Source organism: Hyperolius riggenbachi, chromosome 1, assembly GCF_040937935.1.
Source record: "Hyperolius riggenbachi isolate aHypRig1 chromosome 1, aHypRig1.pri, whole genome shotgun sequence".
NCBI lineage: Eukaryota > Metazoa > Chordata > Amphibia > Anura > Hyperoliidae > Hyperolius > Hyperolius riggenbachi.
In genome coordinates this window covers 578,396,360-578,414,460 of record NC_090646.1, presented here as the reverse complement: position 1 = coordinate 578,414,460, position 18,101 = coordinate 578,396,360, and the positions used below count along the sequence as shown (strand labels likewise).

Below are 18,101 nucleotides of genomic sequence, written 5' to 3'. Positions count from 1 at the left end.
CTCTATAGTGTCAGTCTGGTGCTCTCCCCGCCTCCTGCAGAACTCCAGTCCCCGCCTGCATCCCTTCCCTCCCTGCTGATTGGAGGGAAGGGATGGGGGCAGGGACCGGAGCTATGCAGGAGGCGGGGGAGCAGCTGAGACTGACACTACAGATGTCAACACAGCCCCACAGCACGGCTGTGATTTATAAGGGATTGCAGAGTGCAGGGGGACCTTAGTGGGGTTTAGGATAGCAACAGAGGCTGGGCTGTATAGGCAGATCCAGCCTCTGGATGCAGATAACATTCTTTAAACACACATCGGGTTCTCTTTAATGAGCTCTGTTTAGATACTAATGACCTCACCTGTGAATGTTTGTGGTTTTCTGTAAAACTTAAACCTCTTCTGGACGGCCGTAGTTGAAATCTACACTCTGTTTATCTTTTCTTAAGCCTGCCAGGGTATAGATTTCAACTTCTGCGTTTGCACTCTCCATTCCTGTAGCTCTCACTGATCCATCAACACTGCTGCCTGCTCACTCTGCTGTCATCGGCTCCTGACCTCGTGATTACGGTGAGCCAATCACAGCCATCACTGTGTACTAAAGGCAAAGCAGGGCTGTGGAGTCGGTACAAAAATCATCCAACTCCCGCCTCCTCAGTTTGTGAAACCACCGACTCCAGGTATACAAAATTGCTCCGACTCCTTGACTCAGACTCCGCAGCCCTGAGAGAAAGACATATCTGGTCCTTGAGGCCAGAGCCATCCAGTCCTGAAGAGGTTAAAGAAAATGGTTGAATATTAATATTCAGAGAAATTCTGTCTTTGATTAATTTGTGTACATAATATTGACTTGCTTTAGGTACAATGAAACTGAACTAGTTTACTTACTTCTGCACTGAATAGGGTAATGCACGATGAAGTTAGTGACACTGAGAACATCCGGAAAAACCTCTCCATTGAAAGAATGATCGTAGAAGGCTGTGATATATTACTAGATACAAGCCAGACGTTCGTACGCCAAGGTAAGCAGCTTACGCACTGGGTGATATTGTTTTATTGCATCTGACTATGGAGAGACAGGAAGAGTAAAGGTGGCCATACACTTATAGATTTGCAGCAGATTTGACCATCAGATAGATTTCTGGCAGATGCCTGTCAAGTCGAATCTGACAGGAATCTATCTGGTGTGTGCCACACACTAGGAACAGATAGAATGAAATCTATTGGAAATCGATCTAAATGCATTATTGGACCATTGGATCCAATGCAATTCTATGGGCTATCGATCTGCTGCCAGCAGCACATTGACCTAGATTTTCCATCCTGTCAGATAGATCAAGTTGATCGAAATTGGCCAAAAATCGACCGGCTGATTCGATAGAATCGATTTCTGTTTGATCGATTCGATAGATCGATGAATGGCTGAAATCGACCAGTGTATGGGCCCCTTAAGCTGGCAGCAGTCACAGCATTAGCTTAGATGGTGTACAAGCTGCTAATAATGCATAAACAATAGGAGGGGTCCTAGGATCTTTGGGGAAGAGCAAAATCCGTCATAGAATACAATCACGTTATTCAGGAGGCAATTATAGGTTGATTTAGCATGTTGTATATACTGAAATACAGGTAACCTTTGAGTGTTGTTGACTATTCTGTAGTATAGTGTAATGCCTGGCAGATCTCCTGCTTTCTTTCAGCCGCTATACCCCAATCTATCACCACCTTCTTCACTCTATGTGGTGCATCCCCGTTTGAACGGAAGGGGAGGAAATAACACCTGCCTGACTTGGAGGTGCAAGGTATAGCAGCTGAGGCCTAGAAAGCAAGAGTACCACCAGAGGTCACTACTAGGACTAGTTACACAGTTCTGAAGTATCACATACACAGGTTAGACAGAGCAATCCAAGTATAATATCTTCATGCAAAACTATTCAACAGCAATAGCAATTGTGATCAATGTTATGAAGCAGTTCTAGTAGACTTGCACGCAGATAAGTAATAGATGATAATAGATGTGATATGACACAGTTCCTTGAGTCTGCATGCAAGATTATGTGAACAACTGACAGAAGTTCCAGATGATGTATGACAAGTTTATGTGAGAGTATATGCACACTGTTAACTGAATGGTAAGGAGAGTAGACCTTATACTTATCATCCAGAGTAGTGGCATACAAGGATTTCCAATAACAGTCCAAGGTCAATCCAGGCAGCAAGCAAGGGAAGTCCAGTAACTAGCAGAGGTCGGTCCAGGCAGCAAGCAAAGGGTTATCCAGGAATCAAGCAGAGGTTAAACACAACAGAGTAGTCAAATACAATCCAAGGTTGAAGTCCAGAATATTAGCAGAGATCAGAGTGCGCACCCAGCAACTAGCCAAGGCTATGAATATCACGGGCGATGACTGGGAGTACTCTGCAGATTTAAATGTCAATCATTCTCCAATCAGTGCCCGGCCACCTTCCGCACAACCAATCACACAGCAAGGCCCGGACAGGAAGAGATCAGCTGACCGCGGTGCAGTCAGCTGACTATTGTTTACTCTTGCAGTGGGTGTACTGCGAACGCGCCCTCCGCCTATCAGCTTGTGCGGACTGTGAGTCACCGGCAGTGCCGGCAGCGGGGAACAAGCGCCAAGACCCGGCAGTGACAGCTTCTGCCTGGGTCTCGGCGGCATTTTCACAACTAACAGGTACATCCCTTATATATAGTAGTAAAAAGTAAAAAAAGATCTAATTGATCATGCCTAAAATGTGACAAGCAACCAAACATGTTTTGGCAAGTTAATTTTCATCAGAGGTACAAGAATATATAAATATTAACAAATATTTGACCACTCCCATACACAAAATGTCTTTTATGGGCTAGCTTGTCCTAACCGCTTTGCATTCTTCATCCATTTAAGAGGGGCACTACATCCAAGAAAACACCCCTTACATAATTTAAATCTATTGAAAACATCTCCACTCATATTCTCTCCCCCTGATCTATGCATATACGTAGTACGCCTCAGTGTCACTTCATCCGGGTAGTTAGTTTGTTGTGGAAATTACCAATGGTATCACCATCGCTTCAGTTTCAGTAATAATTTGATTTAAAGTATGTAGGTTATTAACCTTCAGCACCTGATCCTGGTTGTAGGACTGCCACCTAAAGCTTCCAGGCACACTGATTTTCCATCAGGGTTCTTTCCTTTAGCCTTTGGAAAGCCACTTCCACCTCAAGGCAGCAGTATTAGCTTTTAATAGTCCTTGGATTACACCAGCACTTGCTAAATCTATCCAGCGTTTCTTGATTCGTCACCTAATGAGGCTACTGATGGGAGACCGGCAACTCCACACAGTCTTTACTTTGCTATAGCCATTGTGCTCGGGGGTTCCTGTCAGACCTTCATGACTACTGTAGTTGCTTGGGACCCACAAAGTCCCCACCATACTTCACCCCAACTGTCGATCGATGGCTGAAATTGACCAGTGTATGGGCCCCTGTAACCTTTCTTTTCTTTGGCTTTATCGAGATACTTATTCAATAACTGTTGCTTTTGCCTACTTTTGAGCATTTCGTGATAATGTGCCATTGTACTGTCCCTACACTATGATTAAATACAGTTAAAGTGAACCTGAACTCTTGCACAAGACAGAAGGAAAACATAGAGAAATGCACCCTGTATGAATTTAGAGGGTTTAGCCTGTCTAATTCCCCCTCATCTGTGTCTAATTACAAGTGTAATTTGATATCCCCTGTGTCACATAACTGCCATGGCAAAGATGGCAGATAAGCTCTTTTGAAAGCACAGGCTGTTAACAATATGTCTACTTACATGATTCAGGAAATAGAAACCGTGCAAACGGTGCAGATTTAGTGTAGGATTTTTATTAGCTGTAACAAAGGATTGTTTTTCTTTAAAGGTTATTATGCCGTTGCATATCTTTTGGAGCAGAAAGGACGTTCTGAGTTTAGGTCCGCTTTAAGTACAATCCTGCAGCGTCCTCTATCGTCAGAGCTGTGATGACGTGCTCTTCAATTTATTTATGAATGACCTAGCAGATGCAGTAGTGAGCAATGTTGCTATTTTTGCAGATGATACAAAATTGTGCAGAATCATCAACTCTCAGGAAGATATTGCAACAGGATCTGGATAGGATGGCTATATGGGCACATACATGGCAGATGAAGTTCAATGTTGACAAATGTAAAGTCATGCATTTTGGTCGTACCAATGGTCTAGCACCATACAAAATAAATGGGATACAGTTGGGGACATCAAACTTGGAGAAGGACTTAGGAGTATTCATCGACAACAAGTTAAATAATCGTACTCAATGCCAAGCCGCTGCAGCTAAAGCGAACAAAATTTTGGGATGCATTAAAAGGGAAATAAAAACTCGAGATGCTAGCATAATATTGCCCCTGTTTAACTCTCTAGTAAGGCCACATCTGGAATATGGAATTCAGTTCTGGGCACCACATTACAAAAAAGATATTGCAGTTTTAGAGCAGGTGCAGAGACGAGCTACAAAATTGATACGTGGGATGGAAGGTCTCGCTTACCAAGAAAGGTTAGATAAACTGGGTTTATTTAGTCTAGAGAAAAGACGCCTTAGAGGAGATCTAATTAACATGTATAAATACATCAGAGGGCAATATAATAGCTTGGCGGATGAGCTTTTTGTCCCTAGGCCTTCTCAAAGGACTAGAGGACATGATCTGCGCATGGAGGAAAAATGTTTTAGCCATTTATTTAGGAAAGGGTTCTTTACAGTAAGAGTGATTAAGATGTGGAATGCATTGCCACAGGAAGTCGTTATGGCAAACTCTATACCTGCATTTAAAGGGGGCTTAGATGCTTCCCTTGCGTTGAAAGACATCCATGGCTACAATTACTAGGTTATGCCTAATGATGTTGATCCAGGGATTTTATCTGATTGCCATCTGGAGTCAGGAAGGAATTTTCCTTTTGGGGCTAATTGGACCATGCCTTGTGGGTTTTTTTTCGCCTTCCTCTGGATCAACAGGGGTATGTGGGGGACGGGCTGGAGTTGTACTTTGTACTGGTTGAACTCGATGGACGTATGTCTTTTTTCAACCAAAATAACTATGTAACTATGACGTGAAGCAGGGATACATTTGGTGTTTGTATATCAAGACGTTGCTTGCTTATGAAGTCACAATTTTATAAACATTGTTGCTTGTCTTGCAGAGCTCCCCTAAACCAAGTTACTTGCAAGCCAAGGTTTTGCTGTACTTATTTCATGAAACCAATATACTTTGCAATAACCATTCCACCTGGTTCTGGAAGGGGCCTGATAGCCCTTAGTAACATGTGAAGTGATAAAACCTTATTTGGAAGATTCCTCCTCACACCTGCTTACTTCACCAGGTGGAGACCAGGTGGATGGCAGCATATCTGTAATTCACATTACGGCCTGTGGTGGCACCCAAATCATTGGCGCAGAGCTGCGCTGCGCTGAAATTAGCTTTCTTGTCCTGTGTCTCGACCTCCTAAAATGTTATTTTCTGACCAGAAAGCATGTGGGAAAACCTCTTGAAAAGTGACAGAGACTGATGCAAAACATAACATGTTTTGTAGATCTGCATTGTCTTAGATTCCTCCAATAAGTTTGTATTGCTTTCATTCATTTTCTTTCCTTGAGACTACCAGTTTCCATATAAGGAAGAAAAGGGAACATTGAGGACAGGAAGTGAGGCAAGAGCTCTCAGACGGCATGTGCATAGTAATAACTACACACAGACACACTTAAAAGAGCCTCTGTAAGATCAAAAAGTTCCCCTGGGGGGTACTCACCTCGGGAGGGGGAAGCCTCAGGGTCTTAATGAGGGTTGCCACGCCGTCCTCTGTCCCACGGGGGTCTCGCTGCAGCTGTCCGAACAGCTGCCCAACAGCCTGTTCAATATTTACCTTTGCAAGCTCCAGCGGGGGCGCTGTTGCGGCTTTCGGCTCCGAAGTAGGCGGAAATACCCGGTCTCAGTCGGGTCCGCTCTACTGCGCAGGCGCCGGAGACTTGCGCCTGCGCAATAGAGCAGACTCAACGGCGATCGGGTATTTCCGCTTACTTCAGAGCGCCTGCGCAGGAGCCGGGAAGTTAAATATTTACATCTCCGCTGTTCGGAGGGCTGCAGCGAGGGACGGAGGACGGCGTGGGAAGCCTCATTGGGACCCTGAGGCTTCCCCCTCCCGAGGTGAATACCCCCCAGGGGAACTTTTTGATGTTTAAGTATTTTAAGTATATTTCCATTTATGAAATCTGGCAGTTTATAGTCCATTGATTGGTTATACTGCTTTACACTGTGTTGGTGCCAATAATGCAGCCTGTTTTATTCCAGGTACCCTTATCCAGGTGCCTTCAGTGGAGAGAGGGAAACTGAGTAAGGTACGCCTGGGGCCTCTGTCTTTGAAGAGAGAAGGGGAGAGGCAATGCTTTCTATTCACAAAGCATTTCTTGATATGCACAAGAAGCTCAGGGGGGAAATTGCATTTGCTGAAGGTAAGAACCACATTGTAAATTACAGTACAACCCTACTATCATTATGGAAGGGGGAGGGGGGTGATGGTGTACATGAGTGAGTAGCTAAACCATGTCTGCTATCCATAATAAGACATTGTACCCTCCTAATTAGTGTTTTGTAAAACTCAGGTTGATATTAAAGGATAAATATCATGAAAATTGTAACATTCAAAATGCATGTTATTATTATTTTTTCTATCTATATAGCGCCAACATCTTCGATAACACTGTACATAGTGCAAAAAAATGAATGTGGGGAGCAAAGATACTTTTTATGATCGTTGTATATAGTTCCCAGAATTATTGTACATTTTCCGGTATTGTTGTTACCGCAGTGATATAGATTATTTTCACATTGTACTTTCCAGATGCCATATGAAAAAGTAAAATCCTCATCAGTGTTCTGCTCTCCCCCCCCCCCCCCCCCCCTTTCCTGTCCATTGGCTGGCATGCTGCTTGAGCTGGGTTCCTTCTCCTTTGGTTTCCTCTTATCATATAAATCCAAGATTCATAGACTGATATCTTTCATAGCCTACAGAGACTGCAGGCGGCTGCTGCCTTGCAATTCCGGTTGTTCTGCCAAATGTTCCATTAATGCTATTCTGAAAATTATGTTGAATGCAGCCTGCCAAATGTTCTTTTTGTACCAGTTTTGTTGTTTTATTGGTTGTGCTGTCACCTGCTCTATGTCTATGGTTGTCATCTCCTAATGGACATGGCACTTGTTTACCAAAACTTCAGAGCAAAGAACGGATATAAGCTCTGCCAGTAGCAACTATGCAGAGTCCCCTCTTATCCCTGTGCCATGCGCTTATTATCGGAAAGGGAGGGTCTGTGCTGTTCACAGTCTACATTTACTGCCCCTGGCATGTGATAAATGAAATCAGCTGTTACTGTTGTGCTTTTATTAGAGAAGTAAGGCCCTGGTAAACACTCTTATTTATCATGCGTTATTGTAACATTATTTTCTCTCATTAGATCTATAAAATTATGTTCAATACACTACAAGCAGAAAAGAAAACAGTCAGAATTAGCTTGTTCTGAATTAATTTGACAATAGTAGTATTTTTATCACCTTATTGCTTTTATTACTTGTATCTTGTTAGGTGTTGAAAGGAATTCTATAGATAATATTAAAAAATAAAAGGAATGATAACTCATAAAAAAAAAGTGTTGGTGTCCGTAGCTTTGATGCTTTCATTTATTATTACTTTTTTATTGTTTTAGTTGCAATCAGGTCTCAATGCCTTCTCCTAAGCTCATACACACGGGGTACGGCCGTCGCTGCAACCACGTGGCACGCGCGTGTTGCGGCGACAGTTCGCCCGTGTGTATGACGCGCGCACCCCGATGCGTCGCCCGTCGGAGCTGTCGCCAGGCGATTGACATGTTCAATCGCCAGCTACAGCTGTCGCCGCAACCTCGCCGGAACTGTCGCTAGTCCCGCATGTGTATGCGAGCTAGCGACAGCAACCCACACACAGCACACGGAGCTTCCGGCGGGGGGGAGGAACCTCGGCGACAGCTTCGGCCGCATCGCTAATCCCTCTGCTGCCGTGTGGATGCAGAGGGACTTGGCGACGAGCTGTCGCCGAGCTGTCGCGCAAACGCTCCCGTGTGCTAGCGACAGCTACAATTGTCCCCCCGTGTGTACTTAGCTTAAGCTAAGTACACACGGGGGGACAGCTTAAGCTAAGTACACACGGGGGGGACAATTGTAGCTGTCGCTAGCACACGGGAGCGTGTGCGCGACAGCTCGGCGACAGCTCGTCGCCAAGTCCCTCTGCATCCACACGGCAGCAGAGGGATTAGCGATGCGGCGGAAGCTGTCGCCGAGGTTCCTCCCCCCCGCCGGAAGCTCCGTGTGCTGTGTGTGGGTTGCTGTCGCTAGCCCGCATACACATGGGGGACTAGCGACAGTTCCGGCGAGGTTGCGGCGACAGCTGTAGCCGGCTATTGAACATGTCAATCGCCTGGCGACAGCTCCGACGGGCGACGGTTCGGGGCGCGCGCGTCATACACACGGGCGAACTGTCGCCGCAACACGTGCGTGCCACGTGGTTGCGGCGACGGCCGTACCCCGTGTGTATGAGCCACTTCAGCCATCCCTGGGAGCTCGGTATCTCATCTGGACAGCTCATTCAGAGAGAGAAAACCATAGATTTAATTGTTGAAGGATGGGGAATTATACAAACAAATGGCCTGTACAAATGGCCTGATCCACTGCCTACGACATCAGTGAATGAAAGGGCATTTTCTGAGGACGCTTTTATAACAAAACAAAAAAAAAAGGAAGTGATGAGCAGGTAAAGATTTACAGCAGTACTCTGTAAACACTAAGATAAGCTATTCACATCCCAGTCTAAATAACGTTTATCCTTCAAAAAAAACAGGGCCCACACTCGTCCACTTGTACAAAACTTCTGAGGCCTAGTTCACACTACAAATCACCAGCACTAAATGCTTTTGTGAGCAATTTTGTGAAGCGATTACTGGCTTTTTTTTTTGCAAGCGATTTTGTATGCATTTTTGTTTTGTGATTTTGTGTGTGCAGACAAACAGGTAGTGTACTCAGACCCTGAACTGAATGTCTTTTGAAGCAAATTTGCCTGAAAAGCACACAAAATGGCTGTTCCAAGCACTTTTAAAGTGATTTGCAGTTTTTACTCTACCATGCATTGAAGTGCATTTTCCCAGAAAATAGTGCAGGACCCGGGTTTGCGATTGGAAAGAAAGCTTGTTGCTCATGTGAGAACACTCACATAGGATTTCATTACACAAGTGCTTTTACTGCGCTTTTAAAAACACTAGCGATTACAAAAAGCTTATTATGCGCATAGTGTGAAACAGACCTAACTCTACTTTCCTTTTTAGATGATCTTACGATACCAGAGGATTTCTTACATTTTCTCCGTAAATAAATGAACAGGCATAAGATATTGGACTTATTAGTTTAACTGGGTTCTCATTAACTTTTCTTTTAGGATTTGATTGAAATATATACCATGTTTTAGGTTTCATTTATGGAAAAATATTAAAGGTTCAAAAGGGTTCACAAAAGTGCAAGGACTGCCAGCTGCCATTTTGTGTCCTGAATTATGGGAATCTACGGAACAGGTAATGAGGATGATGCTTGAGAACAAGTTTAGGTAGCCCTGATATATGCTAATTGTGCGATAAGGAGAAAGGGCTGTCCTTTTTCTTATCAATCTACAATGCTAAGTCATGCCAAGAATAAGGAGCCATATTAGGTTGAACATTAAACAGCCTTGTTTCCCGCCCTTTTCAGATATTCATGTAATCAAGTTGATCTTGCCATTGGGATTGATCTTGTGATGTTTCTCTGTACAGACAGGTGGTGTACTCTCACTGATCGAATGCACACTAATAGAAGAGCCAGATATTAACGACGATGACTGTAAGTAGGTCTTTAGCATTACATGTACTGTGTACACACTATGGCACCGATCCAGTTCACTTTTTCCGAGTTTTCCCATAGGTGATATTTGCACATTATAAATAAAATACCTTGTAAGCCACCAGCAAGCAAGAAAATACTTAGAATGAATCTGACAGTATACACCTACTTTTTTGGGTGCTTTTTCAATTGCAGAGTGCTGAAATTTTTTTTTTAAATATTTTAAACAGAAGGTAAAAAAAATCTCATAAGAGAGAACTTAGGCAAGAAAGTGAATTGGATCAGGCCCTCTGTGTTTTCATGCATAATGGCCATTGTGAGACATTTATAAATGTTCTAAATTCTTCTCTTTTTAGCTGTGTTGTATAAAATGACTTACGAGGCTTGCTCCCGCCAAACTAAGACATTGAAGATGGCAGCACATATTGGGCTTGATTCCCTAAGACAAATAGCATGCGTTATCCGAGTTAGCACGCCTTATCAGAGTAGCATAGGGAGCGCTACGAACTTATGCCTGCTAATTGGCAATGACGAGAGATCCACTCGTCCTTCCCTAAGCCTCTGCGGGTTCGTAGTACTCGCTATGCTACTCTGATAAGGCATGTTAACTTTGATAAGGCGTGGTACTCGGATGGGCATGTTATCTCTGATAAGGTGTGTTAACTCGGATAAGGTGTGTAACTCGGATAAGGCATGCTATTTGTCTTAGTGAATCAAGCCCCTTGAGTCACAAACAGAATTCTTCCCAAAACTCCTCTAAGGTTTCTCATTGCTCTCTTTGTTCCATTTCAAGGAAACATGCCCTCCGAGGAAGTATTTGGGGGGAAGTGCTCAGAGGGGGCAACAAGGGTGAGCTAATACCCCCTGCCACTGTGCAAATGATTCAGGTTCTTATAGGCAGAATCTGGAACAAAGTTCCAAATTTGAATGTGACTAATGTGTCAACACTTAATAACCGATCACCTTAGTAAAATCTCTCTTCTGCACACCTGACCTAGCCTTAAAGGGGAACTTAAGAGAGAGGTATATGGAGGCTGACATGTTTATTTCCTTTTAAGCAATACCAGTTGCCTGGCAGCGCTGCTGATCCTCTGCCTCTAATACTATTAGCCATAGCCCCTGAACAAGCATGCAGCAGATCAGGTGTTTCAGACTTTAAAGTCAGATCTGACAAGACTAGCTGCATGCTTGTTTCTGGTGTTATTCAGATACTACTGCAGAGAAATAGACCAGCAGGGCTGCCGGGCAACTGGTATTGATTAAAAGGAAATAAATATGGCAGCCTCCGTATACCTCTTACTTCAGTTCCCCTTTAACCTAGTCTGAATCCATTCCTGACTCCTGACATAACCTTCCCTCTGTAATTTTACCCTTTCCTGATACCTGGCATTACCTTTCTCCCTGAGGGAGGGGTTCACTCGTATCACTCGTATCAATGCAGGAAAAGCATTTTTACGAACTTTTATGTGCACAGATTTTAAATGTGTTTGTATGCAAAAAATTGCAATGGCAATTCTACATGAATACCAATGAAGTTAATTTACATAAAAAATACATCTGTAATTTACTTCCAAGTCGCATACAATTTTTCATGCAAAACACAATTTTTATGCGTTTCTATTGACTTGTATTGAAGCACGAATCACACATCGTGTACAAAAAATGGCAGACCTTTTGTCTGAATTTTAAATGCAGCAAATGTGCACACGTAAATTCGAACACTACTCCTGTATGTGATATGTATGTGAACATTTCTCAGGCTTTCTCAACCAGGGTTCCCTGCAGCCCCAGAGTTCCTTGAGTACTCTGCATGGGTTCCCTGGCATTTCCCCCCATTGTGGGGAAAGTATAATAGAGCACATTATACTTTATTACACAATAGGGGGTACTGTAACAAGAAGCACTAAATTGGGAGTCAGAATAATAATGAGCACATTAATAAAAAACAGAAGGAGACAGTATAATGAGGGGCAGTGTAATAGGGGGTAGTGAAATAAACAGCCTCCTGCAGAATAAATGCAGGGGTTCCTCGAGATCAAAAAATTGTTTGCAGGGGTTCCTTGAGATCCAAAAGTTATTTGCAGGGTTCCTCCAGGGTAAAAAGGTTGAGAAAGGATGATTTAGATGTATTGTACGATTGCTTCACAACTGGATTCATCCTTTCATGTCCATGGGCAGCTGAAGGGTCCATTCACACTACAATGTAGCAAAACGGTAGCGCTAAGTGCTACCGGTTTTGCACGGGTGATTTTACGATGATTAGCGCGGTAAAATCCTTGTACACTCCTGCGATTTTAAACGATCGCGAGCAGCGCTTGTTTAAGTACTGTACCGAGATCGCTGGAGAATCGCGGCAAAATGCTGCAGGTAACACGTTTTGCAGTTGCCGTTAATTGCGTAATGCCCATGAACGTCAGCAATCGCGGCAGTGAGATCACTGCCATGGGGTTATAATTGAGCTAGTGCTTTAAAAAGCGCTAGTGCTTTGGCGATTAGCGGGAATCGCCTGCTAATCGCTGTAGTGTGAATGGGCCCTTACAGGGAGTGCCTCCAGGCATGCAGGTAGAACTAAAGCTAAGAGGGCTTTCCAAACTTAGTAACAGGGCTTCACTGTTTATTAAGTGTTTATTTCTAAAGTTTTATTTTATTATATTTTATTATATATAATGTAAAGCTGATGTTAAAGAACAAGTGACACCCATGCTAACCTAGAAATAAAAAACACATAACTAAGTAGATAAATACTACTTCTACTTGCATAACAGATGTATTGTGCTATCCACGTAATGATTCCTGTGAATTTTATAAAGGAAAAACAGAAAATCCTATTCTAGGCAGTGGCCATCTTGCCAAAGTAATACTGACATCATATCCTCCCTGACTCTTGTTCTCCCCCCTTCCTTCTCTAGCTCATTGTGTATTCATTAGCTGCCCTCCTCCCAGAATCTTCAGACACTCCCACTGAGGTGTGTACTAAGAACTACACTGTCTTATCCTCCAATCGCTGAGTCACTTCAGCCTTGCTTGTAAACACAAGTGAGCAGAGGTGTTTCAGATAAGAAAGCTAGGCAGGGAAATAAATGGAAGAGGAGCAATATATTATAGAGAAAAAAAGAACTCCCAGCATTCAACTCTTTGGCACTGTTTGGCACTAGGGCCAGGGCTCATAAAGTATGTGATAATTACAAACCATAACAGCAGAAAAAGTTTTGCAAGTTTTGAATGCAGGATTAACATCTTTATCACTTAATACACAGGGCCGGTTTAAGCAACAATGGGGCCCCAGGGGAAAAATAAACCTGGGGGGCCCCCCAACATATACCCCGGAACAAAAATCGGCATTAGGGGACCTTTTTTGCAGCTGGTATAGTCAAGGTGTGAAGTCCCAATCGGTCAGAGCTCCACATTCTGGCTATCTCAGCCTACATGGGGGACAAGGGGTTAAAAAGTTTCAGGAGGGGGGACCCCACATAATTTAAAAAAAAAAAAATTCCCACACTCTAAACATAAAAAAAAAATTGGGAAAATAGGAAAAAATGCCAGGGATCTTCATACAGCCATATTGCGGCTGTATAGCGATCCCTGGCCAAAGCGCTGCGGCTGCGTATAGACCCCCTGGAAACACCGTCAGGAAATTTATTGCGCTTTTGTTTGATGCATGTAAAATTACACTACCGTTAGGTTTGCTACTAAAAGTGACATTTATCGCATTTAAAACTATACTTTTTTCCTTCTAAACTTTAAAATCGATTTTCTCAAAAACTATAAGGTCTTTTTGAAAAATTGTTTTTTCCTCTTATTCCTAATGATCTCCTTAACATATCCTGCAAATTTAGGGTGTCTAGCATTGAAGGTGGATTTGTTATTAACCATTAAAGTCGGCAGGTTTTTAAATATGTTTTTTTTTTCCTTTGAAACTTTAAAATCGATTTTCTCAAAAACTATAAGGCCAATTTGAAAAAAATTGTTTTCCTCTTGTAGCCACTGGGGGCCCCTACAAGCTCTGGGGCAGCTGCCTCCTTTGCCTTAATGGTAGCGCCGGCCCTGTTAATACACTCAGACCAGTTACTGTTGAAATTTGATTTTTATGGTGACAATACTGCTTTAAGTCTCCCTTTGTAAAGCTGTATGTGTTCAGCAAGAAATTAAATGAAATAACACCTATTTTAATCTCTGTATTAAGGTTGATGGCTAAGCACTTCCTTCTTTCACATCCGTATGCTGCAGTGTTAACTGATCACACAGAGGCAATGGCAAGCTCCCCCGTCTTCTACTCAATCTGCTAATGCCACTTCATTAGTCACACAGAAGGGAATGCTTGTTCTGAAGAATTCTGGTCATTCAACTGGAATAGACACAACCAGGAACAACAAGATTCATTGCTGCTGTTTTCAGAAAAATATCTGCAACTTCATTTTGGCAGCATTTGTAAATTAAACAGTACAGCTACACATAGATATATATTTGTGGAAACCTAAAACAGTTCAACACAGAAGTGGGGAGCCTTACCTCACAGTGCTGGTCTTGGGCCTTGCATTGGTTTGGAGTAGGCAGTACCTGGAATACATAAGAATGGAAACCCTCCACCTTTGGGTAGATGTTCTCCTTCAGCCCAGACTTTACTTTACATCATTGGCAATACAGTATTAGGAGCTTGTATGTGTCATTTAAGGTTTAATGAAATACATGAAAGTAAAACATAGTTATGGGCCGCATCCTGAATATAGGAAGTACTTAGGCCCCGTTCACACCTAAAACCGCAAAACGCCGGCGATTACCGCTAGCGTTTTGCGGGAGTGATTTTTCCATGATTTACGCGGAAAAAAATCACTGGACACTGCAGCGTTTTGGGAGCGATGAGCGATTAGCATGCATAGCACCACTAATTGCGAATCGCCGGCAAAACGCTGCATGTCACGCATTTGCGGTTAACGATAACCACAAACGCGGCAGTGAGAACACTGCCATAGGCTTACACGGGCTAGTGATCTTTAAAAACCACTGGCGTTTTGAGCTGAGCGGGAATCGCGCGATTCCCGCTCAAGAGTGAACGAGCCCTTAGAATTGAACTGCATGAAAGAAAAAAGATTTTCAAAATATTAAGAAATTTCTGCTCATCAGCTCCCGAGAACATATTAAAGTATATAGTTATGCTACTTTATACATGCAATTTTCTCCTTTATGTTATAATGATAATTTTACTCTCTCAAGCAAAGGGGTCTGGATATGTATTTGGCCATTTGGATTTCAAAATTGTAGTGGAGTCCACTGATGCTACACCCTTCACTGTTGTACTGCTGGCTCCTTCACGTCAGGAAAAGGCTGCCTGGACCAGTGACATCAGCCAGGTAATGGTTTAAATCACATATCCTCATGTAGTATTTGTATTGAGCACCATTCAGGGTATACAATTTATTATTAATATTATCATACAATCCCACTTGGAGAGAATCCAAACATTGTAAAAAAACAATGAATGGTGCTGAACAGAAATTTTGCATAACGCCCCTTTGGTGTTGTGGAGTACCTTGGTCCTGGCACATAGAGTTATTACTAAGAAGGGGTGTGCATGAAAACTGAACAGACTTTAAGAGAAAATGCAAGACAAATGTATATTTAAGATGTACAGGGGACTCTTTCCTAAATGCCATAAGAATTTTCAGCTGTGAAAGAGCAGTGATCACATAGAAATGAGGGTAGCATTCTTTTTTAAGCAGAACTAGTCAAAACTGCCCCTTTGCTCCTAGAGATTAGAAACTATTTTCAAAACCAATAAATAAAATTGCCTAAAAGGGTCAATAGGTTTACTTCCATTTTCTCCTGGATGGCTTATCAATATGCCACTTTTAGCCCAGGTTGCTGGGAGATGGTTGTTTTACAGGGCAGTTTCTAGGCTAAAATGCACCCAGGGCGAGGGTCTAAAAATTGCACCCCCCCCCCCCCCCCCCGCTGTGGAGACAGGTATACGTGCCCGCAGTATAGGTTAGCCAGGTCTAGTTGCACTCGGAATAGGTAGCCAGCTATAGGTCCCCCCAGTATAGGTAGCCAGGCAGTATAATTGCCCCCAGTACCCCAGTATAGGTTAGCCAGGTAGGTGCCTCCAGTATAGGTAGCCAGTATAGTTGCCCCCAGTATAGGTTAGATAGGCAGGTGCCCTCAGTATAGGTTAGATAGGTAGGTGCCCCCAGTACAGGTTAGCTAGGTGGGTCTCTCCAATATAGGTAGCCAGAATAGTTGCCCCCAGCATAGGTTAGATAGGTACGTGCCCCCAGTATAGGTTAGATAGGTGCCCCCAGTATAGGTTAGATGGGTAGGTGCCCTCAGTATAAGTTGGATAGGCAGGTGCCCCCAGTATAGGCTAGATAGGTAGGAGCCCCAGATACAGGTTGGATAGGTAGGAGCCCCCAGTATAGATTAGATAGGTAGGTGCCTCCAGTATAAGTTGGATAGGCTGGTGCCCCCGGTTTAGGCTAGATAGGTAGGAGCCCCCAGTTTAGGCTAGATAGGTAGGAGCCCCCAGTTTAGGCTAGATAGGTAGGAGCCCCCAGTACAGGTTAGATAGGTAGCTGCCCCCAGTAAAGGTTATATAGGTAGGTGCCCCCAGTATAGGCCAGATAGGTAGGTGCCCCCATTACAGGTTAAATAGGTAGGTGTCCCCAGTATAGGCTAGATAGGTAGAAGCCCAGAGTACAGGTTAGATAGGTAGCTTCCCCCAGTATAGAGTAGATAGGTAGGTACTCACAATATAGGTTCGATAGGTAGGTGTCCCCCCCCACAATGGAGGGGGAAGTCAGCCACGGGGAGGGCAACCTGACCTCTCCCTCCCTTCCTCTCCCGGGCTACCCTCTATGCTCCCCCCTCTGCTGCACACTGCAGAGTGAATGCAGGGAAGCGTTGTATAGAGCAGCAACTCTCCTCCCTGAGTTCCAGTCGCGATCACTTGCTGCTGGTCTTCTGCTCTGCATAGCCGCTGATACACACTTTACTTCCTGCTAAACAGGAAGTATAGTGTATACACCCTCCCCACGGCTGTGGCTCCCCCTCCATCACGGCACCCCCCATCCCCCCTCCGCAGCGCTCAAGGTGGCCGCACAGGCCACACGGCCTTAGATATGGGCCTGTTGTTTTATCTCTGACTGCAGGAGGCTCTTTAATAGCTAAGAGCTTTTGTGTGTAAGCTAAACTGATAGAAAGCTTTACTTTCAGGAAAACAGCAGTGTAGTGCTTACAGACTGAACTCGATATTATAATATTATTTAAGATGGCTGCTTCCGCTCTAGCTGTTGTGAGCAGGGTTAATTGTGATTTCCATGAAAATGATATTTTGGGACAAAGACAGGTTTTTAATTGTATGACAGGTTTTTAATTTTATGTTATACCAGACACTTATTCCTCTTTAAGTAAAAGCTAAATTTGATAAAAATTGATATATCATATCAGTTCTACAAAAATATTTTGTGATTTGTTATAAGAAAAATGATGCTTGCTTTTCATCTGCAGCTATCTAAGTTTTTCCTGACATGGCAGATGAGGCAAAGCATGTTTTCTCGCAGCCATCAGAGTATACAGTGGTTAGTGTACCACACCCCTAGATCACCCTTTACAGACACTGAGCAGTTTATTTGCCGACACACCCAGTTAATCAGCTTGCCTGTCTCAGGCTCTCTGCACACTGCATGAGATTCCGATTTTTCATCGTTGCTGCATGTTGCGTTTTTTCCTCTGTTTTTCTGTTGATTGCATTCAGGAAAAATCGGACCTGCAAACGGAATCGGAATTGCAAAACGGATTTGCAGTGTGCAGGAAGCCTAAGGAAGGATTTTATACTCACAGAAGTTAAGAATCTCCTTAATTACTTTTCCCATAAGCTTTTGTGCATATTGGATATCATCACAGGAATGCTATATTAACATTTCCCACAAGTCACAATGAACTCATGCATGAACGTAAATATTTCCGCATGTCATTCCTGAGAAGTGGTAAAGGATTCCTCTGCAAAGTATTTTCCACTTTCCATGGGAAATGGGAAAAACACTATTTTTCCTATAGTCATCCAAAAAGACACACATAAGTGACAGGGTTTATCCACCAGCCGAAATCAGAGATCCAGTAGGAAGCCCATGCAGACAACATGTAGAATATGTTCCTGATGGAAACTGACATTAAGATCCCAGTG

General features: G+C 43.4%; 1 protein-coding gene across 1 annotated transcript in view; it reads left to right on the top strand.

Moving 5' to 3' along the window:
• The window catches only part of RASGRF2 (Ras protein specific guanine nucleotide releasing factor 2), a 346,737-nt gene that overhangs the window by 216,350 nt on the left and 112,286 nt on the right, over positions 1-18,101 (top strand). The window contains exons 9-12 of the mRNA XM_068247973.1: positions 886-1,004; positions 6,326-6,486; positions 9,859-9,925; positions 15,137-15,273. Coding sequence (XP_068104074.1) covers positions 886-1,004; positions 6,326-6,486; positions 9,859-9,925; positions 15,137-15,273 — 484 coding nt within the window. The remainder of the gene's footprint in view (positions 1-885; positions 1,005-6,325; positions 6,487-9,858; positions 9,926-15,136; positions 15,274-18,101) is intronic.